General features: G+C 34.1%; 1 protein-coding gene across 2 annotated transcripts in view; it reads left to right on the top strand.

The window, feature by feature from the left end:
- Nucleotides 1-7,892: 7,892 nt before the first annotated feature.
- LOC106457053 (protein tiptop-like) overlaps nucleotides 7,893-25,244 on the top strand; it is a 113,611-nt gene continuing 96,259 nt past the window's right edge. The window contains exon 1 of one of the 2 annotated variants that reach the window (XM_013916437.2): nucleotides 7,893-8,020. In XM_013916437.2, coding sequence (XP_013771891.2) covers nucleotides 7,981-8,020 — 40 coding nt within the window. In that variant the 5' untranslated portion in view covers nucleotides 7,893-7,980. The remainder of the gene's footprint in view (nucleotides 8,021-25,244) is intronic. The other variant, XR_002610061.1, reaches the window with a different exon arrangement.

Consider the following 25,244-nt stretch of genomic DNA (forward strand, 5'->3'; position numbering starts at 1 on the left):
CCAGGTAGTTAGGGCGCTCGACTCGCAATCTGCGGGTTCGAATCCCTGTCCCACCAAACATGCTCGCCCCTTTTCAGCCATGAGGCCGTTATAATATGACAGTCAATCCCACTATTCGTTGGTAAAAGAGTTGGCGGTAGGTGGTGATGATTAGCTGCCTTCCCTCTAATTACACTGCTAATTTTTTTTTTTGCACGAAATTAATAACAAACGAACTTTGTTTTGATTTGCGGTCTGTAAATTTAATATTCAATTAATGTGTTTGTTTTTGTTTTTCTGTCTTTAAAAATAACAGAATGCAGTTCGTTTGTTTGACGAATTCAAATTGTTTCTCACCTAGGTAGTTTAACAAACTGATCCTGAAATAATTATATTGACTTTTGAGTTTGTTACAGCGGTGAACTTACAACGCCAAAATTCGGGGCTGGATTCCCCGCGATGGACATAGCTCATAAAGCCCATTGTGTATCTCTGCACTAAAACTGTTGCATAATATGCAGGAGATATCAAATTCACTTTTTGTAACCATAAATGCTATTTTCAGTTCAATACATAAGTAAGTTAGTAAATAAGAAAGAAAAAACAACTAATAGGCATATCATTGGAACTATTTATGTTCTGGTTTATAAAAAAACTGGAATGCTACTAGATGTAGAATCCTTACATCACGTTTTGTTTTTATAAAATATACCGAGGTCTAGAAAGTTTGATATTGCGATCATGTTGAAAAATCAAATCCCCTTATTTATTAAAACATTTTTCATTATTATTTCGATAATTACAGCTCCGTCTTTTAAATCTAATTCTGAGCGCTATATAAAAATACTAAATTGTTTGTATTTACTGAAAAGAAGACACATAAAAGAATCTTTAATATTTTTTCTTTGTTTATATTTATGAAAGTATTTGTGGTATGAATAATGCGTATGTGATATTTTCAAATAACTTTGTGTCAACAGGTAAATTATCAAAGCTCAGTAATAGAACTTGTTCAGTATAGTTAGATTAATTAAAGAGGAGACTGCAAACAATATGTTAACAAACGGAGTTAGTAACATTAACACGTACATTTATGGCTAGAACGAATTGTAATAGCTTCTTTTTGTTTAAGGTCAGCTTATATGACTGAATGCAAACGGTTTCATTGACTCAATATTAAGACAAATATATCGACTAATTCAAACTACATACAAACTCCAAGTTCTGCTATAGCTTTCAGAATACCAAGTTATATATCTTATTAGACAAGTCCAATTAACAAGCAGGGAAATCGAAGTTTCCAGTATGTCTATCTCCATGCATGACTAACATGCCAAAATGTATTAAGCTTTAGCTTAATGGATAATCCAACAAGTTGACCATGTGTGCAAATAGGCATTTCTGTGGTAAAACAACGAATATGTACAAGAAATCCTAAAGGTAGGATTAATTCAAGGTTGTATACATCCTGTTCGACTAGAATGAGTAACTAAGTGCGCATAAACTAGTTATAGATATACCTTTACTTTTATGATTTTTCAAAATTTTAGGTACTATGTTGGTGTACTTTGGTGACAGATTTTCTTGTAGGCAGATTTTGTTAAACAAGACAGATGTCTGTAGGTTTACTTTCTTCTTAGAATTCTTCTCAAGAAGTCGATAAGAAGAAAGTAAACCTACAGACATCGGTCTTGTTTAACAAAATCTGCCTATATACTATGTATGCATGTCTCAAATCCCCTCCTTTACCTTAAGCCATTCTTAATTTTGAAATTAATACAAAGTTAAAATTTAAACTGTACTTGACGTAGTGGAATCTTATACTTAGGTCTAGATGGTACCAAATGCCATGAAATGTGCATTGGACAAAATGTATTATACGATACCGAATTAATTACAACAATTGGGCCATTTAAATATAAAAGACATATAAAAACAAATTTAGATTTAATTCATAGAGAAATGTCATTTAACATAAAATGCTATAAACAGTGACAACGTAAGATATAAGAAAGTTATATTTTCCTATCTTATAAATTGTACAATAATATTCTCTTACAAGGGATGAGTTATGAACAACTCTTCCTTTTTTTCAATACAAATTATATAATACCTCAAATTTTATCTAAAGCAGCTAGCTAGATTACACAGAGAAGGAAATATCACCACAAATGTATTTTAGCAAAATAATAATATCGACGGTAGCCGTATCCATTCTTTATTTTCTCAATTTTTTTGCACAATTACGAACTTCAAATGACCAATAAACCCATACTTTTACTTTGTGTGTCGCATATTTTTTAACATTTACGACTTGCTTTTTAAGCCTTTTAATTTGAATTGCACTTCTTTAACTTCCATAATTTTTATTACTAAACACTTGAATAGGTATATACATTTAATCATATATTCAGATGCTTGTGGAGCAGGAGGAGTTGTAATAAGAAGAGCAGCCCATTTACCAAGGCTGAAGACTTATTATAACTGATGGACGTATTCAAAACTTTACTTGCTGCTTTCTTTTCTTTGTGGTCACCAGTAGAGTTTTAAACTGACTGATCTCTCATTGCACTGATGTTGCAATCAGCCGTCGCCATTTATGGATTAAGTCTTAGGCATTAGTTCACATAACAGCTTGGACGTGACATCAGGGTTGTCAGTTACTCTACTCTCAAATGGAATGGAGATCAATGAGCTGGTAGGGATTGATATTGTACGAGGGTTTATTTGAAACTTAGTGCTTTGCTTTGAATTATATTACAAACTCCAAAATCTCTTATAACTTGTAGAATATCAAATTTTCCAATACCTCTATCTTCACATATCATTAACATGCCAAAAACACATGGCCAGTATAACTGACTCTTTCTGACCCAGAAACTGCTTACGTAGTTTTCGGATGTTGTGGTCCCATCAGGGGTATGGACAAAGTTTTCCCTTATGTTTCCATTTCTCTTTACAGTTCCTGACAGATCGAAGTATTATACTGGATTTTTTTGGTGACTTTTCTGTTATCATCATTAAAAAATAGAACTTGTGCTAACATTTCAACTGGAACATCAGTTGTGGCTTCACATTTGTCGGAGTTAGTGGAGTGAAAGGTAGCAGCAAGTCATCAATTTTTTATCATTACCAAGGCAAAGTTGATTTCGATCTTCAGCAGGTTAATTAAACATTTACAAAGTTTAAAAATAAAAAAGATCAAAGTAACCAAAACATAGCCTTTTACAGTAAAACTAAGGGCTAAAAGTGTTGTACAAACTCAACTTCTGATAGATCATAAACTTATAGGGCTAAATTATGAACAAGATGTGAAAGAAATAAACATCTGAGAATGTGTAACTTCTCTTGAGTAATAATACACGCATATAACTTATACTAAAAGCTGTGTGTAGTAAACCTTAACACCTGTAAATATGTCGATCCATTCAGGATTCATAAGGTTAGTACAATGAGACTGTCATGTTTCATTCAGAGATGTGATTTGCCCCAAAACAACTCCCTGCAGCTGGCTGCCAACTCAAAATACAAAATCTCCCACCAGTATCTGATTACACACAGCAAAGTGTCGGGTCCACTGATAGGGAGAGAGACAGTGAGTAAGTTAAGTAAAATTTCCCTATGAACGTCAACTGAACTATGGTTAAAAGCATCAGCCACTACCTTCTGACCATAGATGGTCCATTTGTACGGATTTTACCTCCCACCATTAATATGACACTCTAACAGGCTTATCAAAACTTGAAGAGATTTTGATAATTTCATGATCAGATTGCTTAAACGTCTCAAACTATATCGTAGCCCACAATGAAGTGCGTAAAAACGGGAGGTTGTCCATAAAGATAAAAAAAAAACTTTTAGTAAGACTTCCAAAATGATAATATGTAAATTCAGAAAACTTTAACATGCTGTCACAATAGCTGATTTTTATTATTATTATTTTTTTTACCAGATACATTGCTTACTTACGAGTATTTCGCTTGTTCTAAAATGAGCAAATTATTCGTCAATGTCAATTAAAACAGTGGATTCCTTTATGTTTGTTTTGAATCTCGCGCAAAGCTATACGAGGGCTATCTGCGCTAGCCGTCCCTAATTTAGCAGTGTAAGACTGCAGTTAGTCAATACCACCCACCGCCAAATTTTGGGCTACTCTTTTACCAAGGAATAATGGGAGTAACCGTCACATTATAACGCTCCCACGGCTGAAAGGGTGAGCATGTTTGGTGGGACGAGAATTCGAAACTGCGCCCCACAGAATGCGAGTCGAGCGCCCTAACCACCTGGCCATGCCGAGCCTGTTTCCCTATGTTTTGGTATAAATTACAACAGTTGCACTACCTTACTATTGAGAAAAATTCCAATTGCATAATGTAATATAATAACAATCTGATTAACTATTGTTGTCCGATGGTTGTGTTCTGTGTTTATGTGTATATATATATATGTATACACACATACACAATGTCATATATATACTACGACGTGTGGTGCACAGATACATTTATATCCATATATATATATATATATAAACATTCACCATAATAGCCCATATTAGGAGATAGGTATATGTACTATAGTAATAAAACAATATGGCATATGCCATTGCAGCTAGTGGATTCATATTCACTGCTTCCAGTAGATAAATACATTGTCAGCCACATGGTTTGCTACTTCAATGCAATCAGAAAAATCCACTCAGTTGATATTACGAAGAATATAAACTCAAATATAAACCCAGTAAAATGAATCATTGCACTGTGATTCGCCCATCCACTATTATTTCTTGTTCCTGTTCACTGTACAACACATCATTACACAGATCAATGAAGGACGACCACAGTAGAAGATAGTAAAAATGTATTTACCGTACACAGAAAACAACTGATATAGCATCCTAACTGTTGATACATGTGTTAGAGGTTATGTTTGACTTTGCTGTACATTCAATGATCTGAAAAGGTAACACTTCATTTTCCTGTATAGTAACTAATGTCCTAGCCAGTTCTAGATTCTTTATTTGCTATTCCAAAAGCTTCTGGTTTCTCATTCATAGTGTCCATTTCATACTGTGAACTTTACCACGCGTGTGGTTGCAAATAAAGTAGCTCTGATTACTGCACAAAATATTCTACAAATGAACAAGTTCTTTTTTGGCGACAGTATTATTAAGTTGCTGTCCTAGATGATGTGTAATCAAAGTTGTATTTATGCAGTAATATTATCCAATGTACAATCATGGCTTCCATGTTTTTAAAATTTATTTTCAATGATCCATTATAAGAGTGAATCTTCTACTATTTCTTCTTGTACTTATGGCAAATTTTCTCAACTCCTACTATAATTTCAATCAGTGTTCATAATGAATAAAGACAATTGTTTTTGAATAAGCCAACACAGGGTTATAAAGCACATTTTAGTGACTAAAATTGGAAAATTTAAAATGTTAATGAATTTTAGTCAGAAGAACATGGCCCTGGTGGCCAGGGTTCTCGTTTTGCAATATGTGAGTTGCAGGATCAAAATACATGCACTTTCTTCCATAGAGACGTTATACTCTTACGATCAATCCCACTATTCGGTATTAAAAGAGTTGGTGGTGAAGTGCTGCCGACCAGTTTCCTTCCGTCTGGCCGAAAGTTCAAAGTCAGGGACAGTGGCAAATAGCCTTAACAAATTTGCCATAAACAAAACAAATAAACCCTCCAACACGCACCTATAAGCATTCATCTATCATTATGCATGAAAAGGGAAACATGTCAATACGATTTATCATGTTCATCCACCAGTAGTCCGTGTAGAATCCTGGTATCCTTTCCTTCTTCTTCACTATCACTATTGGAGACAACCAAGTATTCTGTGGTGGTTTTAGCGCTCTATACCTCAACATCTTCTCTGTTCCTACACTGGTAACATCCCTCCGTGTAGAATCCTGGTATCCTTTCCTTCTTCTTCACTATCACTATTGGAGACAACCAAGCATTCTGTGGTGGTTTAAGCGCTCTACACCTCAACATCTTCTCTGTTTCTACACTGATAACATCCCTGTAAAGTAGATGTTTTATCGAACACACATTACTTATATCTAGGTGATCACATATTAATGTTGTTCTGACCACACAGCCATCTGATCCTATTAGCATATCCATAACTTCTACCAGAAACATACTAGGTTCATTTCATTATTCTATATTGAGAACGTCTGCGAAATTCAAGATGTCCTGAAAATCCGTACATTTGTATGTAGATGTAGTGTAGCTGAAGTTACATTATTATCTATACAGCTAGTTTCAGTTACTTCTACTTAACTCACTATGCCAATAACCATTCCAGTTAATAGTTCAGTAGCCATTCATCCATAATTACAAATTATAATTAAATAAATCAAAACCTTTAAATACACAATTTTTAAATCAAAAAGTGCATCCTGACTTCTGGGCAGGAAAAAAAAAAGTTTCATGAGTTGCCATCAGTACACTTGTCTGAAAAAACACATTTGACTGACTCTGTATAACACCATGGAAAAAACTCGTGCATTGGATAAACTGTGACTTTCCTTTTTATATGCACTGGGGTCTTATTGGCTTCCAGGGTTGTTGTTTTTTTATTATTCTTTCTCACAGATTTTGTAGCTCACCTGTTTCACAGTACAGGCTATCAGAAAACTTTTTAAGTATATCCATCCCTAATATTCCAATACTTTGAACCAAGATTAGAGATAACCTATTCTGCAAGATATAACACAGATAACCAGATGGAGTTGAACTTCTTGGCATATTTCTGTTAGCCAGATTGAAAGTCAGTACTAAGAAGCTAAAATGATAGCTATATTTGGAATGTCTCTCACACTGCAAGATGGAGGAAAGTTTTGGTAGCACCAGAGTTAAGCAAAAGCTCAAGTTCGAATTTACTCATTTTTATAGTTATCTACCAAGATACACCCAATCCTGAGATATAAATGCTTAACTGTCTCTAGTTCTATAGAGTGATGTGATACCAAAATATACACATAATCAAAAACTTTGCATATATAAAAGTTCCCAGTTGACCTATGGCAATTTAGCTTATATTTACTCACACCAAACATAACTCCCTAATGGCATATTCAGTTTTGCAGTCACTGTAGACTCCAACATTCAATGAAGTTTAAATTCTGCTGATTAATGATAATCTATAGAAACCTCTCGATTAGATTTCATTATAGACAAGTTCAAAATCATCAATGCATTTTATGTTCACTATCCTTTCCTGCTTGCTAGGTTAAAATAATCAGTGTAGTGAACCTGAATAACAGCTGGAGATGTTCTGGGCTGTAGCTCAACTCCTTCACTTGATCATGAATTCTATATGTGGTGCAGAAGAAAATCCTGTACCTAACACTAACGACTAACACTATGGAGTAATTGGAATTGACACTTTAGTGCCTTTTTATAATTTTTATGTTTATGTATTATATATATATACTGTTATCTATTAATTTATACAAAAATATGTTGCAGACAAAAAGATGGAAGCTCTGAAAACAATAAATAATACTGCAGAGTAACAATGTTTTCACCAGTGTTCTTCTTTTATCTTATTATAATTTTCAAGTACGTTCATGAGAATATACTTTTGTTTAAATCGGTTTTGGGATTCTGATATACAAATATATGCAAAAAAGGTTTACGTATCATACAAAGTATATATATTTTCATAGCGATAAGCATGTATTTTAGCTGGAAAGTTTTACAGTTTTATAGACAGGTATTTCTGTTCTCCAAATGTCGTCACTAGATGGCTCTGCAAACAAAACGTTGCTTTAGATCCGCCCAAAGGGTTGGAAGTTCCCATGATGCTAAGCGTCCCGACTGCCTGTTTTCCTGACGTCAGATCGTACACACAGTTTACTGAATGGAAGGTCGACAGCGGAAAGTACACAGTAATATCACCGTTCTGGGGCGCTATTCAGTGTAAACGCCTGTCAATACTAAGAGGAATAGTACGACACTCCGTCGAAGCATGCCGAGACGCAAACAAGATCGGCCGAAGAGGATGAAATGTAAGTATTTTTGGTGTTACCTTTCTCGAAAAAACGTTTGCTAGTTTCACAGATGCGAAACGAGGACGCTATTGGAAATCCAATATGAGCCCAACCTGATAGGCAGGCGATGGGTATGTCGTCAAACTTGACGTCTCTTCAACGTCTTGAGTTGCTTGCGTCAGCGTCAATGTTTCGTGAAAGTTTTTCTAAAACGTCTGCTCCATCAGACCTTTACCATAAAGGGTGGGCCTGGAAATTCAGTTCGTGCAAAATCCCTTGTAGCCTTCTACCATCTGCTGTTTATTCATTTCTATCAATCATTGGACTGTGGCGTGAACGTCAGTCAAACGTCATGTTCCTTTTGTGCGCCGCTCTTTAATCTATACTACGGCAGCCATCCATCACTAAGAAGCTATTATACAGATCATGTATTATCTGGAAAACCTGCCTAAATGAGTCTGTGTTTAGATCTACAGAAATAAAGTTTCAAACATCACTCTAGGGGAGATTGAAAAAGTATTTTAGACCTAAGACACGGCTCGCGCATGCCATCATTCCATCAGTTAGGCGCCTACTTCCCGTCTGTGTGGTTTGTTACCCCGTCGCTTCAGCAACTCGGCTCTTGATATGCCCATCTTTGTTGAAGTGGAATGTAGTTTCTTCTATCATTTTATGAAGTTTCATGGTCACACAGTTTATGATTTTGTGCTTATCAACAAAAGAAAAAAGAAAGTGATTCTATGTTTTTAGTTGTTCGTGTACGTTTTTCTTTCTTTTTTTATTTGAAGGTGGTACAGACTTTTACATATTTTATTTTGGATGTTGCTATTAGAGATTATAATCTTATCCACTGATATTTTAATCTGGAATATACGTATTGGATGTCATCAAGTGAAAACTTATGTTTGTTAGATATCCTGTTTGTTTTTCTTTAAAGATTTATACTCTTTATCGTTAAGAACTTCCTGCTTAAGATAACTTAACCTATTTAATAATATTCCTGTGCATGGAAATTATCTTTTTCGGTCACACCCTTAACATTATTATTTTATATCGAGTGAATAACGCCTCTGTGGATAAGAACAGTGAATAAATAACAGAAACTCTGAAGTTGCAAAACTCATTGATCCAAGCCATCTGAGTGGTCTAAGTTCGATTGCATTCCTACGTAGAAGATAATCAAATGTTCTAATTAGTTCTGAATTTTTCCGTACCTTTTTTTTAATTAATTACATAATTTTTTAAAAAAAATCGTATTAGGTACACAACTTTAAATTTTCCTGCTACTAATTCTAACGTAATGATGGGAGTGATTCCAAATTAAATTTCTATAAAGACTGATATCTGCTATATGGGTGTGCTTTCAAATGATGCATTTTTTACTCAATTTTGTTCATTAGTTTTATGATGCATTTTTTTACTGGCTATTATTTCCCAACACCTTGCGTCTATTTTTTTTCCCAACACCTTGAGTCTATTTTTTTTCCCAACACCTTGCGTCTATTTTTTTTCCCAACACCTTGAGTCTATTTTTCAAATACGATATTTTTCAGTGATATACTTTGTAGAACGACGTAAAAAAACCTATAGATATATGTTGGTTACCGGTATTAATATCTGCGTTGTCGATGGAATGTAATTGGGGGGTTATAGAACTAAAAGAAAGTATCCCCAGAAATATTTCTAATTAACACAATTGAAACAGAAGTTTTCTTCGGGTTCAGAGATGCTTTCGTCTTCAGAAATAAGACCTTTAGACCTGAAGAAGGGCGGCTACCCAAAATGTGGCCAGCCGTGTTAACAGAATTGATTTTCAGTAACTGTTTATTTAGCTTGCTACTTATTATACATATATCAACTTGTTCAGTAACTTCGTACGCTTATCTCGTTACTTTTATGTATCCATTTGTATTGGTTTATTTGTTTTTTAGTCGCTTAACACCGATTGCTGTCAATGCTGTGTCTACGTGTTGTCTTTTGTACATCTTTCTGTCAGCTGTCTTATACCAATCTGTAATTGTATATGTAATGAACCTTATATTTGTACATCTTTCTGTCAGCTGTCTTATACCAATCTCTCATTGTATATGTAATGAACCTTATATTTGTACATCTTTCTGTCAGATGTCTTATACCAATCTCTCATTGTATATGTAATGAACCTTATATTTGTACATCTTTCTGTCAGCTGTCTTATACCAATCTCTCATTGTATATGTAATGAACCTTATATTTGTACATCTTTCTGTCAGATGTCTTATACCAATCTCTCATTGTATATGTAATGAACCTTATATTTGTACATCATTTTTACCAATTTACTGTCTTTTTTGAAAATCTTCTTGTACTTGTCTGTGTCTTTCCGTCTATTTTGTTTTATAGATATTTCTACCGTCTATCTAATTTTATGTATTTTGATATGCTACCTGTCTGACTGTTTTAATATCTGCTGTTTCTATATATATATATATATATATATTACTACATGTTTGTCCAGTTTTCTATTCTATTTCTATGCCATTCCATTTCTGTCGTTCAGTCTGTTCTTGTTTTGAATACGTTTCTATGACTAGTATGATTTCTTAAGTTCTCCTTTTTTTGTTATGATATTTATGTACACATGTATATCTTCAACTCTATATCCAGTTCCAAAAGTGACAAAGACAAGTAATGTTATAAGGTAAAGTCATCACGTAAAAGTATATTATACATTAGTTATTATACATTATGAATTAGTTATTGCAATGATGAATCATTTCTTTCAGTTTAAATATTAATACGTTAAAATTTGAGATGCTGTAAAATTTTAACTTAACTGATTCATTAACAACTGAATTTAGTTTATTAGTACGATTCTATTCCCAGTAGTGTTGATTAACATGTTATGGATTACATATAAATGTCAAGTATTTTTCTACCTTATCTGCTTATTTTAAACAACATGATACTGTATGATTATTTTTTTTTATTCGTTTTGATTAAAACGTGTTGTTGTACAGGTATTTTATATTACATACAATGATCCTGTTTGGGACTTTTTTCTTTTGGATTGCTTTCTTCTTTTTTTACATAACCCATTCAATTACTTCAGGACTATTCCTATTTTGTGTATATTATTTATCCACTTCGAAATGAATAGCATTTGGTCATTTTTTTTTCTAATGCGAATTTTAATAAGTTTGATTGAAAATAAAAAAAACAGACTCGTTTTATTGGACGTTTCTGATACTTTAGACATATTTCGTATTGATTATTTCAAAGAAAGTTTAAATTTGCTGTTGGTTGCGTTCCAGCTTTTTCTTTTTATAACTGAGTTCCTCATGTGCTGCGGGCAATGTATCACTCCGCCCTGAGATATGGTTTCTCTCCGAATCCACGCCGTTTATTTATGTGCTCCATAAATTCGCATAGACCACAATACCAGTCCATATTCATCAGACACTTACGCTCAGCGCCCGCACCTGCGTTACAAACGATCTGAGCTCAGTGTTGGTGATACACAGCAGTGCGTATTCCTTCTCATCAATTTCTCTGGCAGGTTTCTCTTGGACTGGCATAGCTCTTTCAGCTTGTGAAAGACTTACGTTTATGTAGTCAAAAGAGCCCAGTCTACAGCTGCTCGGCATAGAGCCCACCCGACGTTACGTTCGCCCATCCGTACGAATTAATCTCTTTTAACCTATAGTTTATGTAGCAGCGGTCTACAATATACTAACCATTTCATTTCCTATATGCATGCTGCTAGTATATAAGTACCTTATGTCGTAAATTTTGCTGTAAGGGTTTCATTTATCTAATAATGTATTTTATTTCATTATTTTTTTCCATATCGATTTTTTTGTATAGTTAAAGTATTGATATTTATATATATAAGTGTGCGTGTGTGTTAAACCTCTAACTTTGAAGTTTGTTTAATAAAACTGAAGATACAAATAATAGTTACTTGGAATTAACACACAAATTGACCTCATGACACAGTTTTACTCCTTCCTTTAAGAATGACAAACGTGGCCTGTCGAAACTGGTCGGGTTCCTTGTGTGTTTTGTAAATCCTTCAATTTTTTTTTTTCGTGCGTTGTTATGCTGGTGTGTTATTACTGTTTTTTATGACCTAATTCCCATTGTCCGAAATCTTCAGTCTTGCTTAACGATTCTAGGTGTTAGCTCTTTCGATAATTTATCGCTTAACAATTGTAAAACTCTGCAAAGTGAATGTTATTTCGGCTTTCTTTTCGTAATTCATGTATATGTGTGTGTGCGTGTGAAATTTTATTTGTATTTTATAATACTGGGGCAAAAAGTTAAATTTGTTAATGAGTGAGTTTTTTGTTTTTCTTTATTGCTGCATAAATGTATCAACGTGTAGATGTTTATTCACCTCTCTTTATCATTGCCTTATAGTACCTTCAGATACATATTCCTCCGTCACTCTCTCTATATCACAGTATAAATGTATCAACGTGTAGATGTTTATTCACCTCTCTTTATCATTGCCTTATAGTACCTTCAGATACATATTCCTCCGTCACTCTCTCTATATCACAGTATAAATGTAGCAACAGACAGCAGTTTGTCTGTCTGTCTCTACAATTACATTACTATATTATCGGATAAGTGTTTCTAACCTTTCTCTATCTTTGCATAGCTGTACCATCAGATGGATGTTTCTTTGTCTCTGCCTCTACCATTATGTAACTGTACATCAGTACTGTATAATCGTACCGCTGGACAAATGTTCGTAGTCTCTTTTCACCGTTGTATAACCATACCATCTGACAGGTATGTCTCTGTATCATTGTATAATCGTGCCGCCGGACAGTGTTCTTGATCATACCATCGGATAAATGTTTCTTCTTTCATTGTATAACTGTATCAACGTACATACGTTTCTTCATATCTCTCTTTACCATTATATAATCATGCTATCAGATAGGTGTTTCTCCGTCCCTCCAGACCATTGCATGATTGTATCAACGTACATACGTCTCTTCACCTCTCTCTTTACCATTATATAATCATGCCATTAGATAGATGCTTCTCCGTCCCTCCAGACCATTGTATAATCGTATGGACGTATAGATATTTCTCCATCTATTTCTACTACTGTTTAACCTCATCATCGAGTGTAATTTTTTTATGCAACTTCACCAGTTCAGGAGTTTCTCCGTTTGTCTCTACCATCGCTTAATTCTATCATCGATATCATTTTGGGTATCTTTAACATTTTTGAGTTTTATAATCGCATATTTCGTTTCAGCCTGTCCAATATTGTTAGAGTGGAATAAAGAAAAATAGCGCTTTGACTTCGTTTGTTTGTTTGTTTTAAATTAAACACGAAGCTACACAATGGGCTATCTGTGTTCTGCCCACCACGGGTATCGAAACTCGGTTTCTAGCGTTGTAAGTCCGCAAACAATCCGCTGTGTCACTGGGGGGCACTTTGACTTCGAAGGTGGTTCAAGACCACTAGAATACAGCCGTGTGAAAAATTCACAATGAATTATAGTTCTATCAAATTTTAAAGAAAACTTGCTGAGTACAACCAAGGCTAGATTGGGCATAAAATGTAATTAAATTCACATCAACAAAGTTTTCTCCTTCGGTTATGTGAAATAATTTGAAGTTTGGTTGTTGCGTAAAAAAACATTTTAAATAATCTAAAATACATCTTCATTCTGAGTTTTGAAACTTTGAATTTTTTTGTCTTTATTTACTTAAAGAACGTTCTACATAAATGATACATATCATGCTAGTATTGATTTGTTTTGTAAATATAAACATGTATTATACAGATGAAGTAGAACAACACATTAAAGCTGTTAATAGTATTATTGATGCTATAATGGCTTTCATTAGGTTAGGAAAAACAAAGTGTATAAAAGTCATGCAACACAACAATGCAGAGTATAAGGGGCAATAACGGAAAAATCAAGTAAATTAAAAATGATATAATTTTTGCATAATCAGTAATCCCGAAAGTAGAGATAAATTTGCAGGCCGGACAAAAATCTTCATAAGGATATAATTTCTCAAAAGTCCCACGAAGGCCACTTTCTTATCATATACTAGCTAGAGTACCCGGTCGTTGGACGGGTGAAATAAAAACTCGTTTTTAACAAAGGATAAGAAATTGTGCTTCTATTTTTTTTTAACATAATAAACATTAAAAGTGTAATAAAAATATATAAAGGAACCAATACTGAAAAAAAGACATACTGTTTTCAAGAATTTTATCAATATGAAATTAGATGGAGGGTCCAACTTAATCCCTTTTCATGACCTTCCTCATCTCATCCTGTATCACTTGTGTTGATTTGGTATTTTTTCCGAAATTAGATGGGGTCCAATCCCCCTGGATGACATTCTTCATATCATCCTGTATCACTGTGTCAAGTTGTGCTGATTTGGTAGTTTTTCCGAAATTAGATGGGGATCCAACTCCCTAGATGACATTTCTCATGTCATCCTGTATCACTGTCTCAAGTTTGGTGCTGATTGATCAAGAAATGTGGAAACGTATAAGGAACAGATACACCCACACATATTGACGTTTATTTACATAGATTTACATATTATTTAGTGATTTAAGTGCAAATGCACAGACGATAACCTATTTCAAAAATGTCTCAGCTCGATGGCTCAGCGGTAACCTCGAATTCTTATAATGTTAAATTCGAAGTCCGATTCTCACGCTGGAAGAGGTGCATTTTTGCGTTTGACAATAAACAATCATCTCTTTCATAAATGCTACATATATATATATATATCATATTTTTATACTGAAATGCTAAAAAGGCTTATAACTAAAAATATATGTTTTCACAAAATCGGTTACCAGAGGTATTATAAATATAAATTGCATAAATTAACGAGCTTACTGGTTATCGAAACTCTGAGATTTTGTATGTATCCAATGAAGAACATCTATCAACCGTCACCTCAGTAATACTTTAAGGGTCACTGCACAACCTTGTAAATAGAAATTATACACGTTCTAATTATACACATAATCAAAAACTCTTCAAAAATTCTTGATTCAGTAAGAAAAGTTACAGGTTCCATTAATTTTTTCACTAACCTTTAGTAAGTATAGCATTCAGAAATTTAAAACAAATTAAGCTATTAGCCTCTGAAATTTCAGTGCACCTGTAACACACATATACAACACCACTAAATGTTTTACTTCCCATAAATTGCGAGCGAACGTTCAAAGAAAAAAAAATGTATCCTTGCCTTTTATTTATAAAGTTGTCAAAAATAATTATGGCATGATAAACTCATATAGGATGTGTTATTTATTTTCTATAGATGTTTGTTGAATTATTTCTATTTTTATGTTCATTTAACCATTATATTCACGTAAGTAAAATTGATTTAATCGCCCAAAGCTAACGAAGCATGAGAAATCAGAAGGCCTAAAATTTGTGATAAAAATCACGTTAAGGTTTTTTTTCACGTTATTCTTTACATATGTACATTGCGGACTGAAAACTAAAAGCGTATGAAAATATATTCTATGTATCCCACAAGTCACTGCTCAAGAAGGAGACAAAATATATTTCTGATTTTGAATCCGCAAGACAAAGTAAGAGGAATGTGGGGGGGGGGGGGATCTGCACCTGCAGTTAACGTAGATAATTTTGTATGTATCTACGCAGAAAAAAATAATTACATTAATACATAAATATCTCCATGTTTCAACTCCGGTGATGAACTTTTTTGGTGCTGACATTTTGTACATCATTTTCTGTAGTTGCACGATAGTAAAAAAGCATTAGAAGAACGCACCTTTCAACACAAAAACATTATTTAACCTTAAAATAATGAACATAGTATATAACGGCTCTGTTCGATGCAAAGCCTGTTTTTTTTGTGTGTGCTTTTTTTTTCGCGGTGTTGGTAGGTAAGTGTCACTACATAACAAGACAAGGCGAAACCAAACAGAGCAGTAGAAGGAGACGACGAACCTTGAATTGGCCACCTCCTGAGTGGTTAATAAGGTGATTTACATGCTGTGTGTGTGGCTGGCCAACTTGAAGTTCCGGACTCTGTCGTGATTTATGTAGCTTTGCGAATTCGGAGTGGAACTGCTGGAACAATGCGATCCTTTCCATATTTCTGCGACTAACCTGCCAATGGCCAAGATTTATTTTGGATTAGGAGTGTAATTCTAGCGGGAAATGTGAGTGTCATAAAGTACCTGTAATGGAAGGCTCATGACAGCATTGCAACTTGATGGCCGACTTCGCTCTGTACACCCGACAAACCCTCCTCCTCCTCACACGTGAACTGACTTCAGATAGGCGTTATTTGGGTTTGTTTATATTAAATTTCCTCCATGATCGGATCTCTAATCGCGTGTATTAGAGATGTCTCACCATTCCAGTAATACACACACACATAACCCTATTTTCTTAGCTGTCGACTCACTTCCAGTTAGAGAAGTTAACTATTGTTTATCTATTTATTCTCTTATCTGTCTATTTGGATCTGTTTACCCATATATCTAGAACTATATCTGTCTAGATCTGTGTACCCATTTATCTAGAACTATATCTGTCTAGATCAGTGTACCCATTTATCTAGAACTTTATCTGTCTAGATCTGTGTACCCGTTTATCTAGAACTATATCTGTCTAGATCAGTGTACCCATTTATCTAGAACTATATCTGTCTAGATCAGTGTACCCATTTATCTAGAACTTTATCTGTCTAGATCTGTGTACCCATTTATCTAGAACTGTATCTGTCTAGATTTGTGTACCCATTTATCTAGAACTATATCTGTCTAGATCTGCATACCCCTAGAACTGTATCTGTCTAGATCTGTGTACCCATTTATCTAGAACTATATCTGTCTAGATCTGTGTACCCATTTATCTAGAACTATATCTGTCTAGATCTGTGGTGCACCCATTTATCTAGAACTGTATCTGTCTAGATCTGTATACCCATTTATCTAGAACTTCATCTGTCTAGATCTGTGTACCCATTTATCTAGAACTATATCTGTCTAGATCTTTTACCCATTTATCTAGAACTTTATCTGTCTAGATCTGTGTACTCATTTATCTAGAACTGTATCTGTCTAGATCTTTTACCCATTTATCTAGAACTTTATCTGTCTAGATCTGTGCACCCATTTATCTAGAACTGTATCTGTCTAGATCTGTATACCCATTTATCTAGAACTTCATCTGTCTAGATCTGTGTACCCATTTATCTAGAACTGTATCTGTCTAGATATATTTACCCATTTATCTAGAACTGTATTTATCTAGATATATTTACCAATTTATCTTTCTCTCTCTATATATATATACATATATATATCTGTCTATATCTGTTAATCCGTTTATCAATATCTATCTATCATTCTACACCTGTTCACCTATTTATCTCTATATTCACCTATCTATCTGTCTATATCAGCTCAACCATTTATCTATATCTATTTCTATGCACCCAAGTTTCTGTATATCACTTTATCCATCTATGTCTGTAATTAATTACCAATTTATGTCACATTCTTCGTGCATTTATTTATGTATCTTATTACATTTTTCTTTGATCTGCCAATAAGCATCTAGTTAGTTGATTTGCTGTCTGTCTGTACCATTTTGATAAACTGCCCTTATATATATATATAGATAGATAGATAAGCTGTTAACTATCTGTAGGTTTAATAATACCATTTAGAAGTTGGATAATCAAATCGAAAAAAAAAAAAAGATAGTAAAAGACACGAGTGATAAAATCCTGTCAGTTTATTTTCCGTTGTCAAACATGGGTCAAACGTGATATATACATAGGGTTGCCTCTTTTAAGAAAAGTCATCAATTATATGATATACGTGATATATACATAGGGTTGCCTCTTTTAAGAAAAGTCATCAATTATATGACATACGTGATATATACATAGGGTTGCCTCTTTTAAGAAAAGTCATCAATGATATGATATATAACCTTAAAGATAAAATTGTTTGTTTGTTTTTATTGTTATGACAAAAAACAACGCATTTTTATAATCTTTATTAATTAATTTTGGGATAACAAAGGTTTGTTTGTTTGTTTCTTATTGCAAAGCCACATCGGGATATCTCCTGTGGCCACCCAGGGGAATCGAACCCCTGATTTTAGCATTGTAAATCCGAAAACTTACCGACTAAAAAAAATAAAATACTATTTCCATCAGAGGATTACTTTCAAGCTTACGTCTACGTTTTTGTTTCGTTATCTTGTTATGCTGAATTAGCAGATTATATAACAGAATAACAAGTTTGTACTCATTGTTGGCGAAACAAACACTTGTTATTTGACAGTAGACAAAAATACGTACAACATTATTGTCCCCTGATCAAGCTTTTGAAGCTACATTAAACATGCTTGGGTATTGAACAGCAATAATAAAACAAAAGGACATTAGTTTTGTTTAAGCAAAAAGCTGCGCATCAGGTTACTGCACTGTGCCCACCGAGGAGAACGAACTACGAATTTCATCGTTTTTAGCCCTTAAGCTCACCGCTGAGCCACCGGTGGCAAAAGGTAAAAATAGACGAATTTTTTAAAATAAACACTTTTCATTTACAAATACAAAGAAAAAATAATAAAATTTTCTAATCTAACCAAACTTTAGAAACTAAGATAAAAGCCAGGGTTAAGAACAAAGAGAATGATAATTGTTTGTTAAATTTCGCGCAAAGCTACTTGATGTCTATCTACGCTAGACAAATGATAGACCAGAGGGAAGGTAGCTTAAAAATGCAGCTAGCTAAAACCACTCACCGCCAACTTTTGGGCTACTGTTACCAACGAAAAATAGGATTGATCGTTACGTTATAACGCCCCCACGGCTAAAGGGAGCGCGTGAGTCTCTTATTTGGGTAGGATATTCTGTCACGTGTACTGTATAATATTTTTGAATTGGTGAGAATAATGCTCTGTGAGAGACATTTTATTTCGAGAGACTGTTTGTTTGTCAACGACAGGGGTTCAAGGAGAGTTGCCCCTCGGGCGGTCAGGGATGAACCATCTTCGTCCATTGGAGAGGCTAAGTCTTCCCAAGCCTCTTATACGCGCCACCCCTGAAGTTCAATGACGGGATTCGAGCTCGCACCCAGCAGCTTGTGAATCAAGCGCTTTAACCACCAGGTCATGCCAGGTCCAGTGAAATGATTAAAAGAATGATGTTCGTTTGTCGTTAAACTTACCTTTTTATGTGAACAGTTGACAGAAACGAATGTAAAACTGTGTAACACAGGGAAACCTTACAATGTAAGGGCACTTTCTGTTCATGTTAAAATAATATACAAAGCGTGTCAAAACATTAACATTTTCACTCATGTTTCCATCAATTTGTTTTACTGTTTGGTAATAGAGACACTTCTTACATGATGACAATGAAGTTTGCGCTAAGATTCGTGTTTTATTTTATAAAGCCTTTCTTGCATAACGCTTCTGTTGAGTATTAAAAACAACAACATCAGAATAGGTGTTCACTTGAGAGTTTATATGACTGACTGACATATTAATAAATGAGAATTTGCTCGTTTCAAAATTCGCTTAAAGCTACACAAGAACTATCTGCGTTACACGTCCCTAATTTTGAACTGATAGACTAAAGAGAAGGCAGTAGTCAACAGCACCCACCGCCAATTCTTTGGCTACTTTAACCGAATAGTGAGATTTGACTGTCACTCTTATAACACAGTCATGGTCCCTGAGTGCAGAGTCCCAGAGTTTTGCGAAAACGGGACGAGAATCGTGGACTTTCAGATTAACAGTGCAGACACACTAAACACTGAGCTACTCCCGAATCATAATTGTAAGTAAAATGATTTTGGAATTTGCATTTTCCGCTTAATTAGGGTAGTGGGGAGGGGGAAATTGTACTACTGTAAAATTCAGAAAACCTTAGATAACTGAATTGTATTAATTAATTATTAATATTTTTAGTTTATACATACCTCTGAATATTTTAGTTTCAAAACTAAGTTGTTTTTCTAATAATTGTTTGTAAAAAGTAATACATTATTTTAGATTTATAATGCCGAAAGTTAAAATTAATTAACGGTGAAAGTACAAATGATGAATTTTTTTTGCTAAATTTTCGTTAATAAATATCACTGAAAATATTTTTAACCACATTATTTATTTCACGGACAAAATACAATGCAACATTTGTGTGGAGTTTTTGAAATACAAATATTTTTATTGTAGAGTTTCTTCACATTTGTTGCTTTGATGTTTTACAACGAAACACAATTAATAATTGTTTAAAAAAAAACACAACAATATCATTATAATAATAGCCACCAGAACAGTTTTAGTTTCAACTTTGATTTATAAACACGTGTGTTACTTCAAGAATGCCCTCCCAGTGGCACAGCGGTATATCCGGGGGCTTTCAACGCTAGAAACCGGGTTTCGATACCCGTAGTGGGCAGAGCAGAGATAGCCCATTGTGTAGCTTTGTGCTTAACTTTAAGCAAATACTTCAAGAACATCGCGGTTACAACTTATAGTACGCTTTCTAAATCTTCCAAATATTATCAAATCATGCAGTACAAATGTGTTTCGAGCTTTTTTTTTTTCGAATTACGTTTAATATACAAACTACTTTCAATTTACTACTACTATATTATTTGGCATATTTTTCTTTTTCATTTGTAAGCCCTCACATCTTGAAACCTGATTTAGTAAGTCCTTGATTGAATGGCACAATTATTCTAAATCATGTTGTACGTTTACTCAACATCGTTTACTCTTACCTGTTTTATAGACATTGTAGGCTTATTGGATTCATTGTTTAATATTATCTTAGGAAGCCTGTCGCTTTAACCTTTTTTACAAATCCTCATTTTATAGTATGTTAGTTATTTTGAAGAACTATTAACTTAGAATTTCAGGACAAGAAAAATAAAGGTTTTTACTCCTATTGGCTAATAATTTCTTAATAAATATATCTGATCATTAAAACAAGTTTTACATATACATCTTAAAAATTCATAAAGGAAAACAATATAACATATATTACGCCATTTCTGTCATTAATAGATTTTTACAGTTATATATTAATATAAGCATCTCAGAATATTCAGGTTATTAATTACTATAGTTAATAGAAAATTGATCATCAAACTATTCATAAATAAAATAAAACGTGGTGCAATAACTTAAATTTGTTGAGATGGCGCTCTTGTTTCAAGATACAAGGCGTTATTTTTTAGAAGAAAAAAAAGTAAGATACATTAGAATTACTAATCAGTATATTGAAGTTTTGGAGAAAAATCAAGAAATTTCAGCATTTTTGGATCGTTAATATAAATATTTGGTAATGATGTAGTATTTTTCTTCAGTTTGAATACTCTTTGGTAATTCAATTAATTATATAAAACAAGTTTTATTATATACTTTTGGAAAGTAAGACTAATCATTAGCGTCTATGTGATAAAATATATTTTTTTGCAAATATATATTTAGTATAACTGTATAAAATCTTCAGAATTATTAAAATACATGAATTATGAACCTTTTGAAGTATACATTTACTTTACACACGGATTAATTTAAACGTGGAATAATTTGTTGCCTCTATAACATCCAAAGGAAACCATTAAATTACCTTTTTAGCTGAAATAAGAAACCTTTGGTATTTCTAAAATGATATTTATTGTTAACTTAGAATAACTTCAGACCTATCAAAGATAATTTTTTTTGCACTAGGTTTTAAGTTTTCAAAATTTGGATTTAAACCCTCAATATCTAAAGCCCCTAGAGCTGTTAATATTCTAATAACGTTTTCATTTAGTCAGCTGAAAGGCTTACGCTTTATACTTAGAGCATATCTGTGTTCACTAACTTTATTACTAAATGTTTTGAAGTGTGCATGCCGGTCGTTGATTAATTCAAAAGCCTCGAATACAGCTGACCCAGCTTGCAAGAGAAAAGTCACAAAACGTGACCATCTTTTTACTCTTTTTAAGTCCTTTGGGATTTGTTATCACGCTGTAGGATATACTAGCTTCCAATTATGCATCATTACGCTATCGTGTAAAGCGATCGTCTGTTGTTAAGGGACAACATAATAATTATGGAGTCGACCTCGAGGCCTTAACTTCTCGATTAATAGTGAAGACAAATTTATATGAGTATCATATAAATTAACCATCAGGGCCGAACGTGTGATTACCTTGATGACGTATAGATATCGTGGATATCATGTGATAAGGATAAACCAATCGCTTAAAAAAAAGAATCTAAAACAACGAGAAGAACAGAGGCGCTCATACTCTTGTTTTTTTCCAGTTAATTGCTTTCACCACACTGTCAAATTACCTAGAGATATTGACATTCCAGCTTAAGCCTAGTTACCATACTCAATCAAAAACAAAGACAGTGATAACACCTTCTTTGTTTTCGTTTTAAAAAATATCTCAAACGCTTTGTGACACTTTAATCGTATGCGTATCTCATATAAGAGAGTGTTACACAGTGTTTACTTTGCCTCATACTGTAAAAAACGTTGTGTTGCAAATTAACGCAATCATTGTGATACCAAAATACAGACTTGTGTGAACTGTAATCCAACTGTTGTAGCTATATAAACAGATACGTTTTTTGTGTTTTCTAAAAACACAAATGACGCCTGGTTTTCAATTCAAAGTTATATTAATTTAAATATATTTATTTGGGAACACATATTCTTATGACGAGTCCGGTTTGACCTTTCAGGAGTAAAACATGACGGAAACTATCCGTCTTAAACTAATTGTTTTTTATGCCATTCTTGACTTTTAATCTATGTTTAAAATGCCTAATTGTATAGTGTATAAAATTCAACACAAAGACTGTGCAACAGTCAACATAATCCTGGCCTGTATTATTAGCCACCGTGATTCTGTTGTTTTTAACTGGAACTTGTAACCATTGGAGCATCAAATTTGTGTCACATAAAACACAAGTTGTATTGTTTTAACCCTTTTTTTCAGTGTAATGCTAATCTATGTCAGGTTTTGTATATCCAGCGTATTTGTTGCATGTGTTATTCATAACTTTTTTTTAATCGATACACATTTCCTTTTTTCTGACGTTGTACTACATTCAACCAAACTTCTAGCAAATGTTAATTTTTTTTTTATTTTTGCTTTGCTGCGTTAACATTCCTGTTAAAAATCAGTACCTCTTTCCAAGCAATGAAATAATTTCGTGGTCTACATACAAGGAATTGTAAATTAAATAGTGGTTATTTGAAGTTCTATGACAATGCTGGTATAAGCACGCCCATTTGATCTACTTTGTAACTAGTGACCTACATTGTGGAAAATATATATATATATATATACAAGGCGATAATAAAGAAAGTTTCATTGCTCAGCGTGTTATACATCATAAATGGTTGGACAAAGGAAGATGAAATTATACGGGTATGTTAAGGGTATCATTCGGATGTAAATGTCGCAGTTGTCACGTTTTGCCAAAAGGGTCGCTACTGTTGTTTGTTTCGCATATTTCCCATGAGTATAAACGGGTCCGTCGATCGCTGTGCAGCTCTTACAACAATCATGAAACTGACAAGTGTGTAGAGAGGTGAAGTAGTGAAATGTTATTACACCAAGGGATGCAATGTCGAGACAGCTCTCTGGGAATATCGTGAAGTTTATAGCAACCGCTAAAGGCCTTGTTCCAGTGTTTTTTTTTAGCGTAAATTCATAAGAAAAATGTGCTGTACTTTTGATGAGCAACGTATAGGCAGACCACTGACACCTACTGACATCAGCCATTCCGTAGCAGAACAAATCAGTACAAGTGCTCATGGGCACATTTTGTCACCTGGTGTATGGATTTGCCATTTTCAGCTGTTCGTACAGATCTTCTATCAACTTTTCGAATGTTATCTTACAAGCTGCATCACCAGATGAGACGGATTTAGCCCTACGTGTTGATTTTGCGTTGCACTTTCTGGCAAGATTGGAAGTCAATGACCAATAAATAGACTACCCAAAAGTTAGGGATTGATGAAGCACATTTCGCCCTTGCTGGAAATGTCAACACGTGCATCCGCATTATCTGGTGGAAACTAATCCACGTGTATCATTTCCAACACACTTCTATGATGCCAGGATGACAATGGGATGTGTTTTCACTGCATTATCTGGTGGAAGCTAATTCATGTGTAACATTTCCAACACACTTCTGTGATGCTAGGATGACAATGGGATGGGTTTTCACTGCATTATCTGGTGGAAGCTAATTCATGTGTAACATTTCCTACACACACTTCTATAATGCCAGGATGAACATGTGATGTGGTTTCACTGCATTATCTGGTGGAAGCTAATCCACGTGTAACATTTCCAACACACTTCTGTGATGCCAGGATGACAATGGGATGTGTTTTCACTGCATTATCTGGTGGAAGCTAATTCACGTGTAACATTTCCTACACACTTCTATGATGCCAGGATGGCAGTGTGATGTGGTTTCACACCTTCTTATTTGACTTTTTTTAAGAACCATCAGTACTCCACGATACCACGAAATCCTCACAATCAGTGTCATTTTCATGTTGCAACAACGAAATATGATAGACTATGGCATCTATGCAGGATAGTGCTCTCCCATATTGATAACCAGGTGAAACCCGTCTTGCAGGAGCGCTTTCAGGACATAATAATTTTATGTCATTTTCTTTGTGAATGGCCATTTCCTTCACTGAACATGAACACCAGCCGATTTTTGGGAGTACCTGAAGTCATGCATGTACCGTGAAGAGCCTTGTACACTTCCAGACTTTAAGGATGTAACTGTAGGGGAAGTGGCCTGTATACCAGATAAGATGCACGTTTATGCTGTAATGTCATTGTCAAAAGATACGATGCATTATGGACGCTGGAGAAGCACATTTTGAACAGTTGGTGTGATTGATCAGGCATTATATCACAAGGGCTCTTCTGGTAGCAAGGTGTAACAACTGTGGCATTTGCATCCACGTGATAACTTTAACATCTCTTTGCAATTTCACCCTCGTATATTATACCGTCGCTATGATATGAGGCGCTCAGCTTCGAAACTCTTCTGGTAGCAAGGTGTGACAACTGTGGCATTTGCATGCACGTGATAACTTTAACATCTCTTTACAATTTCACCCTCGTATATTATACCGTCGCTATGATATGAGGCGCTCAGCTTCGAAACTGTATTCGTAATACCCTGTATATATATATATATATATATATACA

This window comes from Limulus polyphemus, unplaced genomic scaffold, assembly GCF_000517525.1.
Source record: "Limulus polyphemus unplaced genomic scaffold, Limulus_polyphemus-2.1.2 Scaffold287, whole genome shotgun sequence".
In the NCBI taxonomy this organism is placed as follows: domain Eukaryota; kingdom Metazoa; phylum Arthropoda; class Merostomata; order Xiphosura; family Limulidae; genus Limulus; species Limulus polyphemus.